At 37.0% G+C, this 14,088-nt stretch overlaps 1 protein-coding gene across 1 annotated transcript in view; it reads right to left on the reverse strand.

Annotated features, from left to right (window-relative positions):
- LOC110456218 (ATP-dependent zinc metalloprotease YME1 homolog) overlaps positions 1-14,088 on the reverse strand; it is a 37,975-nt gene that overhangs the window by 2,225 nt on the left and 21,662 nt on the right. Inside the window, exons 9-19 of the mRNA XM_021506815.1 lie at positions 13,041-13,100; positions 12,072-12,164; positions 11,005-11,137; positions 9,122-9,184; positions 8,459-8,577; positions 7,797-7,841; positions 5,796-5,906; positions 5,481-5,632; positions 3,040-3,166; positions 2,315-2,388; positions 260-346 (exon numbers count right to left, since the gene is read on the reverse strand). Of these exons, the coding sequence (XP_021362490.1) occupies positions 260-346; positions 2,315-2,388; positions 3,040-3,166; positions 5,481-5,632; positions 5,796-5,906; positions 7,797-7,841; positions 8,459-8,577; positions 9,122-9,184; positions 11,005-11,137; positions 12,072-12,164; positions 13,041-13,100 (1,064 nt within the window). The remainder of the gene's footprint in view (positions 1-259; positions 347-2,314; positions 2,389-3,039; positions 3,167-5,480; positions 5,633-5,795; positions 5,907-7,796; positions 7,842-8,458; positions 8,578-9,121; positions 9,185-11,004; positions 11,138-12,071; positions 12,165-13,040; positions 13,101-14,088) is intronic.

Consider the following 14,088-nt stretch of genomic DNA (forward strand, 5'->3'; position numbering starts at 1 on the left):
GTAGCAGGACATAAAAATATCATTTACATAAATATTTATATTTCCATTGAAAAGCCTCTTAATAAAGCAGTCAACCTAAAATAGTGTTGTACTTGGTAAAAGCCTGTTTTCTATTGAAACTTTCTGTCATACTGTTTATCGCGTCTGTTATAATAATAAGAGACTAATAATTAACATAGTTAGATGTATTCATGGTTAAGAACTTAAAAAGATTTTAAATATTAATTGAGGTTGAGCTAACTTGATACAAAGTTCTTACATTCAGCAGACGTTGTACTTCCTTGTCTATGAGGTCCTGCATGGCACCAGAAGGTTTGAGAGAGTCACTAAAAACAATCGTACCAACCTGAAAGTGAACAAGACACCAGATGTGAATATCATTAGTTCATTTCTTAGTTCTTCATTTCTAATGTCCCCTGCTATTACAGATTTTAGGATATATAATTGAAGCTATTATACAATTGCAAAATATGAAATAAAAAAAAAAACAAGAGGCCTAGTGGCCTTAATAACTCACCTGGTATTTCATTTTCAATTCATAACTTGCTAAATACTGTACTAGTTTATCAAAGAAGTACAAGAAATATAAACTGCAAGAAGGATTAAATTTGTTTGGGCAGGCAAGGCACCAAGGACATGAGTGGATTCTTCATGCCCTGTAACTTTGCATGTGGTTATTGGGTAGGTATCTCAACTGTTTCCATTTTATGAGCTAGGGAGCTAGTTAAAGGTTAGAAAGTGGGGATCCTGACCGTTTCCAAGTTATATCTTAATTTCCCTATCAAAACCAACCGTTCAGATTGTAACAGACCCAGTGCTTATTCTGGTAGCATGAATAGCATTTTCTAGTTATGCTGAGTATGAGTATACATGGATATAGGTTGGGGATTACAACCAATTCCAAAATATTACATAACATCCTCAGATAGGTCCTGAGTGAACCGCGTTGTCCCTAGGAAGGGAACACCCTTCCTTGAAACAAAATTGAGTCCCCTTTGCCTAGTGATGCTCTTAAGTAAATGTGGTTTAAACTTATACAGAAGGACAAAATGTTTTAATGAAAAAACTTTATCCCTCTCCCGTCCATTTATTCAAATTTTAGTCCCGTTTGCCCTAAGAAGCTCTAGAATATTTGGTTAAAACCTGAAATTGGTACTGATGAAGTATTTTTGAAGATTTACCTTTATTTCCCCTATAAAGACTAATAGAATCTTTCACCCCCTTGGGGGTGAGACAGGGTAATCTTCCCCCGAGGGTTGGGATCACACTGTCTCACTCCCAAGGCGGTGAATGATTAATAGAATAAATCGCTACTGGTTGTGTAAGATAGAGAAATCGCAACCCTCGGAATAAGATTTTTTGTCCAGAACTCCGCAAGCCTCGTTCTGGGCAAAAAAACTTAGTCCTCGGGGTGAGATTTCTCTATCTTACACAACCAGTAGCGATTGATTCTATTAATCATTCACCGCCTTGGGAGTGAGACTGGGTGATCCCAACCCTGGGGGTAAGATTCTTAAGTTGTCAAACACGAGGCTTGGCGAGGGTTTGACAGCTTAAGAATCTTACCCCGAGGGTTGGGATCACCCTGTCTCACTCCCAAGGAGGTGAATGATTAATAGAATCAATCGCTACTGGTTGTGTAAGATAGAGAAATCTCAACCCGAGGACTAAGATTTTTTGTCCAGAACGAGGCTTGCCGAGTTCTGGACAAAAAATCTTAGCCCGAGGGTTGCGATTTCTCTATCTTACACAACCAGTAGCGATTGATTATTTTTCTCCCATATCTAACAGTATTTTAATGTGAAATAAAGGCAAACATGGACCCAAAACACATACAGGCAATTTGTTGATGGATTGTTGACGTGACGTCATTGTATTTTTGAAGTGACGTCATGCCATTGTTATGAATAGGGGAATCCCCCCGTCTCAACCCTAGGGCGGAGATAGATAAATCTATCACCGGCAAAACGGGAGATAAATCTGTCAGGTGTGGGAGAATCATTTTCTCTTACCCTGTTTATCCTCTTAGGCATTTTATATAGATGTTACATCAATGCAAGACAATGTTGATGTGATGCGGCTGAATTGTTGCCATGACGTCATTGTATTGTTGCCATGACGTCATTGTATTGTTGCCGTGCCGTCATGATATTGTTACTATGACGTCATATAATTGTTGAGAACATGCAAGGAACATGTGTAGCTTGTCTCAACCCTAGGGTGTGATAAGAAAATCTCACACTGGTAAAATGGTGGATATCCCTGTCTAGGGTAAGAGAAAAATAAGACTCTTCATCCTCCTATCATTACCTACCTTCTCTGACATCCCACACTTCTCAACCATTGATCGGGCAATAGCTGTGGCCTGCTGGAAATCTGCTGTAGCTCCTGTCAAAATAATGGTGACAAGATACAGGCAGTGTTTGCTTTGAACTGTTCTGTCAACAGCCTTCAGTGTAGCTGTGGATACTACAGCTCAGGGGCCTGTGTACATATCCTGACTGAAAACACTCTTCATATAAAATTTTATCTGATGAAGAAAAATCTAAAGGAAGTTTTTGAAGATGTACCAAACATGAGGTTTGCATGAAACTCAAGCAAATCTCAAAAGTCTTTGAAGATGTCCAAAATGTGAGATTTACACGGAATTCAGTAAAGACAATGGGGTCCTGCAAGACAGATGTGAGGAAACATTCCCAATTTCACAACCTGGTTAATTTCTTTTTCAGACAATGTAATCTAATGCTATACTTTCTATATAGATATGGACCCATACAAAGTACACAAGATACACTTTGTAGGTACAAGATTGCTGGTCTGTTTATGCAGTTTTACACCTCAGAACCACTCAAAATTATCTGCTTAACTTTGATAAATGTATCATGACTAGTTGATGTATTGTGTATTGTTTCCAGATTGAAGCTCAAGGTAACCTCAAAGCAAACAGCAGACCAAATACCATGAATCTAAGCCTTGTTGTTCTATTGAAGAGGTTATTTGAAATGAAGTTGTAAATGAAGTGTCTAATATTCCACCCACCAGTGCCGACTTTGTCTGATCCAAACACGAGCTCCTCTGCTACACGCCCTCCCATAGCCACGTCCATGTTGGCCAGCAGTTCTTCCTTTGATGTACTATACTGATCTTTTTCCATACTGAAGGCAGTCTGCAATAAAAATGTATCTGGTCACCTGTACTTAGGATAAACAGAATGCAAACATGACATGTGACCGTTTTCATTATAATTAAGTAAATCTAAGAACCAAGAATGAAAACAAAGGAGTTGAGATACATATTTAAAAATATCTATTCATGATTTGTAACAAAAGGGTATGCATATTCAAAGCAAAACCTCACTTGAAATTTTGAAGTGTTGACAAAGTGGCATAGGCCTGCTGTAAACTTGCATGCATTATGAATGATGACCAAATATGGCAAAACTATGGTCAGTCTAAATATGTATATGCATGAAATGTGTGAAAGCAGCTGTTGTGTATGTAATTCTGCTGAGGAAAGACCTTACTTGACATTTTTAAGTTTGAACTAATTGTTATAGGCCTGCTGTAAACCTGCATACAATACCAATGTCTGTGTGTGGCAAAAATATGTATGAACTGTGTGACAGTGCCTGTGGTGTATGTCATAAATTCTAGTGGTGCCTATGCCAGGCAAAACACAGCTGTGGAAAGACTAAATGGCGTAAGTCTGCTGCAAACTTGCATGCATTATGAATGACATCCAAACATAACAAGAGATCCCATGTGAGTATCGTGCTATTGAGACATAATGTATAGCTTAAAACTTGTAGACAAGAAATCCCAGAGGGATCTTGGCACCCACCATTGTACCATCTTCATTAGTTCTTTGTCATTTCGATCTTTTCTCTTCTTTCCTCTAATCTGTTTGATCGAGTCATGTTAAAAAGTAAATGCACCTTGAGGTAACTTTTGATCTAAACTTAATACCAATGTGTATGAAAGCCAACCTTCAAAGTGAGTTTGTAATTTTCACATAAATAGAATCGATCATTGCAATATGAGAAAGATCTGTTTAGTTCTTCCTTTAGCCATTTTGTTTTACAAACCTTCAATGTCATAAATCGAAGATAGCTGTCGGTAGGCCATTTTGTTTAACTGATCAGTTTCAAAAGTAAACATGAACAATAATGGATAGTGGGGAACCTGCATTGGCTGGCTCCAAATAATTTTTTGGGTCGAGAAAAAAATTTGAAGCACTTACCCAAATGACATATTGGTGGCCCAAATAATTTTGGTAAGAAATATTTCCACAGCATTTAACACTAGCTTCAGCACATTTAAATTACATATAACATGACAATGTTTGTAATATATAAAACAGAATAAAACATTATATTTGTAATTCTTCAACCCTAGTTAAAACCTGACATGATCCACTCCATTCAGGTCTTCCCAAAAAGAAATACACAAAACTTGCACCTCAAAGAAGACACCCCAACAGTATTTATATAGAAAATCTGAAACAAAATCATCACATTTTCTAAATCACGGTTCGAAAAATGTACTGCCCCCCCAAGTCAATGTGAAAGGGACTATAACTTCTTTTATTCAATAATTTTACGACAGTCGCCCAAACTATTTTTGTTGAGCCAGTGACTACTTCACTTTTGACAACTTTTGGTCACTCGAGCAATACTTAAACCGCCATTGGCGAGCAGGCGACCGTCTATTTCAGGCACTGCTGCTCAACAAGGAAACAAGGGGAGCCTACATATAAAATTTGAGAAAGATCCCTCCTGTACTTCCCGAGAAATAGCGTTAACAAACTTTCACTATCAAAAACAAAGATGGCTGCCTGTCGCCCATGTTGTTTCAAAACAAGTCTCAAAAGTTGCCCTGCACAGCTAAGGACCAAGGGGAAACTACATATAAAATTTGAGAAAGATCCCTCTGGTACTTCTTGAGAAATACTGATAACAAGAATTGTTTAAGGACGGACGACGGACGCAGGGTGATTTGAATAGCTTACCATCAGATGATGGTGGGCTAAAAATATGTACAATTTATAAGTATGCACGAGCTGTGTTGAAGCATTTAATATGTAAGTCGTAATTCCTGTGGAGCCATGCACGGCAGAACACAGCTGTGGAAACCTTTAATATGTAAGTCGTTATTCCTGTGGAGCCATGCGCGGCAGAACACAGCTGTGGAAACATTTAATATGTATGTCGTAATTCCTGTGGAGCCATGCACGGCAGAACACAGCTATGGAAACCATTCTTCACATGCAAATGGCGCAGGAGCCTGTCTTTTGTCTAATTGTCCAGTACCCATCCACATTACAGTTGGGAAAGTACACAGTACTGCATGCTTGTCTGACTGGACAAGCCCAAAAATCCCTCAGCTGAATTTAAAAGTAGTGCAGAGCTTTGTTATGATGAAATATGTGTGTCAAATAAAAATGGTTCAATTTTTCATAATGTGGTGTGATAAACAACATACATGTCCAAGGGATTGGCCTCGTGCCTGAATTGTGACTTTGTACAAGGGTCTGGAATTCTGGGTGAACAAAGTGACTAGAGTGTGGCCCGCCTCATGGTACGCTGTCATACGATTGGTGTTCTCATCTGGTATCTTGTGTTTCATAGCTGGACCTGAGGATGAGAATTGACCTTAGAACACAATTACAGGACAAGTATATAAGACGAACAAATTGACTAAAAATAAAACACATTTTTTTTTTTGCTGATGTTGACATATTAGGTATAGCCAATTTAAGTTGGTGCATGTAGACCAAGAACCAGCTGATCAACTAACCCATTTGTATTTTTTCCCTTGAATATTCCAGATCTTGTTGGCAGATGATGGCACTGTTGCGAAGAGCAGCGTGGATAGCCGCCTGGTTGATCATGTTTTCTACGTCAGCTCCTGCAGTAGAAACAAGGTCCAGTAAGACATGCTCACTTCATGCAGCCACAGTACAGCAGTTTCCCTTAATATCTGAAGGAACTCTTCCAACTTTCGACTATTTTAGTGAAAGATATATATATGGCTATATCTATTATCTAACATCTTAGTTTTCATTTCAGCTGAGCGAAACATTATATGAAATAAACAACATGAACACAGAAAGTCTTATGGTTTTGAATAAATTTGCTACTTCTCTGCTCCGTTTATAGGCCTCAGAGTTTCATTCAAAAAGTCATTTTAGTTTTAAACATGTTTGACTCCTGTTATCATGAAAGTATGCACTGATAGCCCTTTACCCAAGCAAGCCATAAGACCTCTGTATAATTACCAGGTAAGCAAATATTAAAGATACACATTTTAAATTTTGACATTGAAAGTAGGTAAAGATAATTTATGAGAACAAACTTTATATCCCACCACTGATCAAATTATGTGACAAACAAAGGCTTTAGGCCTTTTAGTTTTGCTGAAAAAGGTGTTTGAAGTTTTGAACACATTTGAACTGTGACATTGAAAGTGAGTCGAAGAAAATTTGTTTGAACAAATCTGATATCTCCACTAAAGCAAGATCAGATGCTTTAAATTATAAGTTAATTTGTTTATATGTGTAATAAGTTTTCCAAATTTTCCAAATTAAAAAAAAAAAAGTATCATCATTCAAATTCAGAATTGAAAAACAGAGTTGATGAGCAACAAGGCAATCCATAGTCCCCACTGGTAATGATTTCTATATTCAACAAACAGAACACTTATGTCAGGAAGCATAGGTCACAGTGACCTACTTCTTGCACTCCGTTTCCCATGATGTCCTTGTACACCAAATCTGATTGTCTCGGGTGAAATAATACAGAAGCTATGCCCAGGACAAACTTTTTCAAAAGTTAAGGTTAAAGGTCAACTCATAGGTCACAATGACGTAACTCTTTCACACTGCACTCTGTCATCCCAAGATGTCCTTGTACACAAAATCTGGGTACTCCAGGTGAAAAAGTATAGAAGATATGCCCCAGACACACTTTTTCAAAAGTTAAAGTAAAGGTCACAGTGACCTAAATCTTTCACTCTGCAATCCCAAGATGTCCTTGTACACCAGATCTGGGTACTCCAGGTGAAATAGTATAGAAGATATGCCTCAGACAAATATTTTCAAAAGTTAAGGTAAAGGTCACAGTGACCTAATTTTTGCACTCTGCTTTCCCATGATGTCCTTGTACACCAAATCTGTTTACTTTAGGTGAACTAGTATAGAAGATATGCCCCGGACAAACATTTTCAAAAGTAAAGGTCATAGGTCACAGTGACCTAATTCTTGCACTCTGCCATCTCAAGATGTTCTTGTACACCAAATCTGGTTACTCTAGGTATAATAGTTCAGAAGATGTGCCCCGGACAATTTTCTTGGACGGACTGACGGAGTGCAAACCTATAGAAATTCGTCAAAAAAAGTAGGAAGAGATCTCCGGACAAAAAAATAAAATACTGAAATGAACAAACGGCAATAACTTTTGGAAAAATTGTTGAATCAAAATTCTTTTAAGGTAGACACAACTTCATATCATGATTATAATGTATACAAAGTTTCAAAGAGATCGGTCAAAAAATGTAGGAGGAGATTGCCGGACAAACCAAAGTTTATGCCGGACGCACAGACAGACATCCCCATACCATAATACTTCCGTCAAATTTGACGGGCGTATAAAAACGAATTTTAATTTGTTTATAAGTGGTATGACCTCAGATGTGTAATGACACAAGAGGCCCATGGGCCTTAACGGTCACCTGAGTCTATAGTATNCAAAATGTAAAGATTTCCTATAGAATTACTTATAATATAATTATACGACATACCTGTGAAGCCCACAGTGTTACTAGCCAAGTCTTCTACAATCACATCTGTTCAACATAATGAAGACAATTAGTTACAATGAATATGTCTATCCCTCTGACACAAGTGTTAGTCTGATTTCTACTTCTTACCTACTATTTGTTTAATAGTCCTGTTTTAAATACATTAAAAGTTATTAGTTTGATTCAAACATGTAATAAGGGTTTGGGCTGTTCCAGAATTAACTTTATGGCAGGGCAAAATCCATAGGGTTCTTTGCTTCCCCAAAGGCAACCTACATAATATTATGAAGTTTTACTAAGTCTTCAGTTATCATCCGCTTAATGTTAATTTAATATTTAATAAAGCAAACATATATACCAAAACCAGATAAATATTACGAGCTGAAATTTAGTCTTTCCTCCAGAAGAATCTAAGCTATATCATTCCAAAAGCATTTTTAAACTTCCAAGTTTCATAAATGTATCTATTTCGAAGAGCTCAGATTAAGATTGTGATGCTCCCGATGTGTTAGCATGATATGCTTTACTCGACACCATGCTTGTTGATCCGATGTCTCGAGGGTAAGGAAACCTAAAGCATCTTAATTACAACTTTGTGTGAAACCAGTATGATGGCTACAGTATTAGTTTAAAGGACAACAGTGATGTTGCTCTAGCATTACCGTTGTGAATGGTGATATTTGGCTTCTTTAGGAAGTAACTAAATAATTCCACCCTTTCTCTGTACGGAGGTACTCGAACATTAATCTCCACATCAAAGCGGCCAGCGCGTACAATGGCACTAAAACAATAAAAACATGAGGTTTTTTTTATAAATAACATCCTGCTTACTTCATTCAACCGCTGGCATACTGAGTAATATGTATAGGGAACAGTTACCATAAAGCTATTTCATGTAATGGTACCTTAGAAAGTGTTGGGTGGCACTTACGCTCAAATGCCAAGTTTAACATATTTCAGAGTGCAAACTTTTTTTTGTAAACTGCCCACTTTTACAAACTAAAGGCCTTATCTTTTATATTAGCATTAGGCCAAAATACCCCCATTAACAACACGGCAAGAGTAATCACTGTATTCAGTGTTCTCCCCAGAATGTTTTGAAAGAAGCATGGTATTTCAATATTTCTGTTAAAGCAGCACTCTATGTAAAATCAAAGCAGCATGGAAACTTTAGATTTACTATGAATATATAGCAGAGAAGATTTAGGATAGCAGCATGGCAATAAATTATAGGAGCATGGTGCCATGCTGCAAAAACAGCCTGGGGAGAACACTGGTATTCCCACACCTTACCTGTTATTTTCCTAATTCCTGGTCTGGCTTACCTGTCCAAAACTTGACTCTTGTTTGTAGCTCCAATGACAATTACTCCACAATTGGGTTCAAATCTGAAATAACAAAAAAAAACAAGTATTGAATGTAATAAATAACAGATCCAAAACAGATCAAATGACTCATATAAAGAGTGTCCCAAGACTAACAAGAGGCCCATGGGCCTTAGCGGTCACCTGAGTTACGTAAAAACTGATGTTTTCAATGTTGCTAAATGAACAAGAGGCCCATGGGCCGTAATGGTCACCTGATATATTTATACAGAGAGTTGATTTTGTTTTTAACACAAACAGAAAAATTATTCAGTGACAAAAAACAATAAAACCACCTTATTCAATATCTAGCATACAGATTTAAGACTAAAAAGTATTTGAAACTAGCACCTCTGATTCTAAACAAGGAAAATGAAGAAATTTTAGCACACTAACTCCTTTGGTCCCCACCCTACAGCCCTTGGGGGTAGGGCTGGCTCAAAATTTTCAAAGTATCAAACTGTCAACTCAGGGTTATAATTCCAATCAAGTTATTAACATGTAATATTCAAAGTATCATTTGCCATTATAAACCATAATAAATTTTGCCCCCCCCCCCCCCCTCCTTCCCCAGGGGGTAAACGTGAGACCTTAGGGTCATAAACCTCAAGACCCTTCCATTTATGAAGAGTGTTTGATTCTACCATATCTGGGTCTTTGAGAAGAATTTGTTTGAAATTTCAGTCAATTCGACCCTTTTTGGCCCCTCCCATTAGCCCGGGGGGGTCAGTCAGGGCTCATATGTGCATACCATCAAACTGCTACCGAATACTGATAATGATAACCCAAATTGAATTATTTCCAATGGAAATTAAACAAATGTTAGTCCAAAATGTGATTTCCCTATAGAAACTATAGTAAAGTTTACCCCTCCCCAGGGGTAAACATGAGACACCAGGGTCATGAAATTCACTATTTTGGTGTAGCACCTTAAGACCCTTCCATCTATGAAGAGTTTTTGATTCTAACATATCTCGATCTTGAGAAGATGATTTTTGAAATTTTAGTCAATTTGTCCCTTTTAGCACCCATCAGGCACCTGGGGGCTGGGGACCATATAATTCACAATTTTGGTTGACCTTTGGCCATAAAAGGTTTCTGCAAAATTTCATTGAAATTAGTTCAGTGGTTTTGGAGAAGAAGTCGAAAATGTAAATTGTTTAAGGAGGGCCGCCGCCGGACAAAAGGCGATCGCAATAGTTCACTTAAGACTTTGTCTCAGGTGACCTAATAAACAGACCTAGGTACTGTTGGGAAATAGTATTTAGTAATAAGCAGGTATAAACAAGATAATCAGTAAAACTGATGTATTATGCTCCCTGGAAAGGTAAACGGGACTTGAATAAAGGTTATATGTTACATTTAACCTTTGACCTTCAAACTTAATGAGAATCTGACATTTGGACACATGGACCCCAAAATGGTATGCAACACAACACCTTGCTATTCAACATATTTCTATCAGTTTCTGTCGAGCTTTCTTCAGCAAGTCAGAAGTTATGGCTAAGAAAATGAATTTGACCTTTGACCTCAATGTGGCCTTGACCTTTGGTGTATAGACCAAAAAGTGGTTTGCGACACTGCCTTTAAATCCTACATATTTCACCAATTTACATCGAGTTATATTCAGCACACAATTACTTATCACCAAGAAAATAAATTTGACACTAGTAATCTCTTCAGATAAAATCTGTAAAATCTGTAAATGGATAGATGGAGGGACAGACTGAATGAAGTTCCCTTCCCCTATTCCTCTCAATCGAAATCAGAGGAAAACTTATACCTAGTATGAACAAATCAATGGTAAAACACAGTAACCAGTAACTATGTCATTGGTCTCTTACCCATCCATCTCCGCAAGCAGCTGATTAATGGTCTGGTTAGCGTAGGGGTGCATTCCCGAATTCGACCTAGTGCTAGCCACACTATCAAGCTCATCAATGAAGATCACACAGGGGGAAACACTCTTAGCCACTTCTGTAAATGAATTTGAAAATCATGTCTTTGGTACTTTTTAATGCAATATTATATTAGTTTTAAGGTTTTTAGAAAAAACTAAATTACAAATCAAAACATAACATACATCTATTACACCCAAACGTTACATTCAGCACAACAAGTCATTTCAAGTAACAGCTGAAACAGTACAGTAAGAAATTTGATATTACACAACTTTTTTGTTTTTGTCACATTGTCGCCCTTTAGGATTAATATACAAGAGATCCCAAAGGGTTCTTGGCGCCCACCATTGTACCATCTTCATTAGTTCTTTGTCAGTTCAATCTTTTCTCTTCTTTCCTCTAATCTGTTTGATCGAGTCATGTTAACAGTAAATGCACCTTGAGGTAACTTTTGATCTAAACTTAATACTGATGTGTATGAAAACCAACCTTCAAAGTGAGTTTGTCATTTCACATATTTACTAGTACAGTACTTAATGTGAAAGAAATAGAATCGATCATTGCAATATGAGAAAGATCTGTTAAGTTCTTCTTTTAATCCATTTTGTTTTTATGATCAGTCTCACAATATAACATGCACAAAGAGGGATCAAAGGGGAACCTAGATTTAAAATTTGAAAAAGATCCCTCTGGTACTTCCCGAGAAATAGCGATAACAAACTTTCACTATCAAAATCCAAGATGGCTGCCTATCGGCCATGTTGTTTATCTGATCAGTCTCAAAAGTTGCCCTGCATAGCTTAGAACCAAGGGGAACCTACATATCAAATTTGAGAAAGATCCCTCTGGTACTTCTTGAGAAATACCGATAACAAGAATTGTTTAAAGACAGACGACGGACGACGAACCACCACAGACACAGATGATGGTGGGCTAAAAATATCTTTTTATACATTATGACAAATACTGCTGTATATCAGTGTAATTTCATTTAACAGATAGATACATACTAAAAAGTGTGCGGATTTTCTTTGCTCCTGTTCCTACGAATACTTCATCAAATTCTGAACCTGCCACTTGGAAAAATGGAACATTAGCTTCTCCTGCAAAAGAAAAAGTGTTCAATAACTTGCTTCCTATGATAAACACCTTAATATGCTGTGCAGTACCTGCACCGGAGAATAGCCATGGAAACTTAACTGAAATTTAGTATTTTGAAAAAAAAGATTTATAGAAAGACCATTCCTGCAGATAGCCTGCGGGTAATATGTTAAAACAACAGATTAAATAAGGGGATTGGTATATATGTACTGGTTTATTTATCTCAATATAGTCAAACTATACAGGAATGGAAGGAATGGCAAAACTGCACGTATACTTTTATCTTTTTATTTGAATAATTTTTAAATGCAATATTTGATTACCAATAAAGAGCAAAATTATGTACATACCACATATCCTATTGACACAACTTCACTACTCATCCACATTATCAATTTTTCATAATAAATTGAGTACTAATAATATATCCTGCAACAGCAGTGAAATGCATATGGTATTAAGCAGAAAAAATCATTGAATTTACTTTTTAAAATGATTTAAATCAGGGAGGCATATTTTTCTGTTATACAACATTAAAATCACTTTGTTAATCAATGCTCCATACCAAAATCAGTTAATATCCCAGACCCTTCATCCATACAGAAGGAAAAGGATATTTACTTCCATTTCCCCTACTGGGCCCTGAGTGCCCCTCTGCTAAAAGGGGAAGCCAGCCACCTTTATGGTTTATACATGTACAACATTCAGTCCCTTTGACCCACCAAATGCTTCAGACAAAATTAAGTCCAAATCCACGATATATATATACATCCTTGACTAGGTAAAGATTGAGGGACAAAGGACGGACGACAGACACTGCACCTGAGCAAAAGCTCACCAGTTCTTTGGACCAGGTGAGCTAAACACACAAAACATACCAGCAACAGCTCTGGCCAAAAGGGTCTTGCCAACTCCAGGTGGTCCAGACAGTAGTACACCTGTCAAAACAACATATAACAGGATAAATATACAGGCATAAATATATCTCCAATACATCTAAAACAAACACTTTTTGTCATTTAACAGGATATAGACAATATAATACTCGAAATATATCTAAACAACCTTTTTTTTTTTAACATATTAATACAATTGCACAGAGCAGATATAGATTTTTGTGTTCATATGTAAATTAAGATCAGACTTGACAATTACCCACAGGGGAGGACCCTGTGGGTAATTGTCAAGTCTGATCTTAATTTACATATGAACACAAAAATCTTATCATATTAAGAATCTGATGTTCATATACTGGCATACCATGACATGAAAATAACACAAAACAAGGCATCACAAGTGATACAAATCCCCTCGCATTCACACATTGTGACTTATGTAAGAGGAAATGAAGTGGCTAGAGCGATAACAAAGTAAAAATAGTAACAGTGACCTTGACCTTAAACGTAGAAACCCGAAATGAGAACTTGTTGAAGGCATTGCCATACCAAACACTTGTATGAAGTTTCATGAAATTCCATTGAGGAATGAAGTCAGCAGAGCGATGACAAAGTTTTTCTAAAAGAAGTAAAAAGTTACCTTGACCTTTAACGCAGTAACCCGAAATGCAAACTTGTTAAAGGTATTGTCATAATAAACACTGGTAGGAAGTTTCATGAAATTCAGTTGAGGAATGAAGTCAGCAGAGCGATGACAAAGTTTTTGTAAAAATAGCAAGAGTGACCTTGACCTTGAACATAGAAATCCAAAACGCAGACTTGTTCAAGGCATTGCCATATCAAAGACTTGTATGAAGTTTCATGAAATTCTGTTGAGGCATGAAGTCAGCAGAGCGATGACAAAGTTTTTGTAAAAATAGCAAGAGTGACCTTAACCTTGAACATAGAAATCCAAAACGCGGACTTGTTCAAGGCATTGCCATATCAAAGACTTGTATGAAGTTTCATGAAATTCTGTTGAGGCATGAAG

Source organism: Mizuhopecten yessoensis, unplaced genomic scaffold, assembly GCF_002113885.1.
Source record: "Mizuhopecten yessoensis strain PY_sf001 unplaced genomic scaffold, ASM211388v2 scaffold8573, whole genome shotgun sequence".
NCBI classification, from domain to species: domain Eukaryota; kingdom Metazoa; phylum Mollusca; class Bivalvia; order Pectinida; family Pectinidae; genus Mizuhopecten; species Mizuhopecten yessoensis.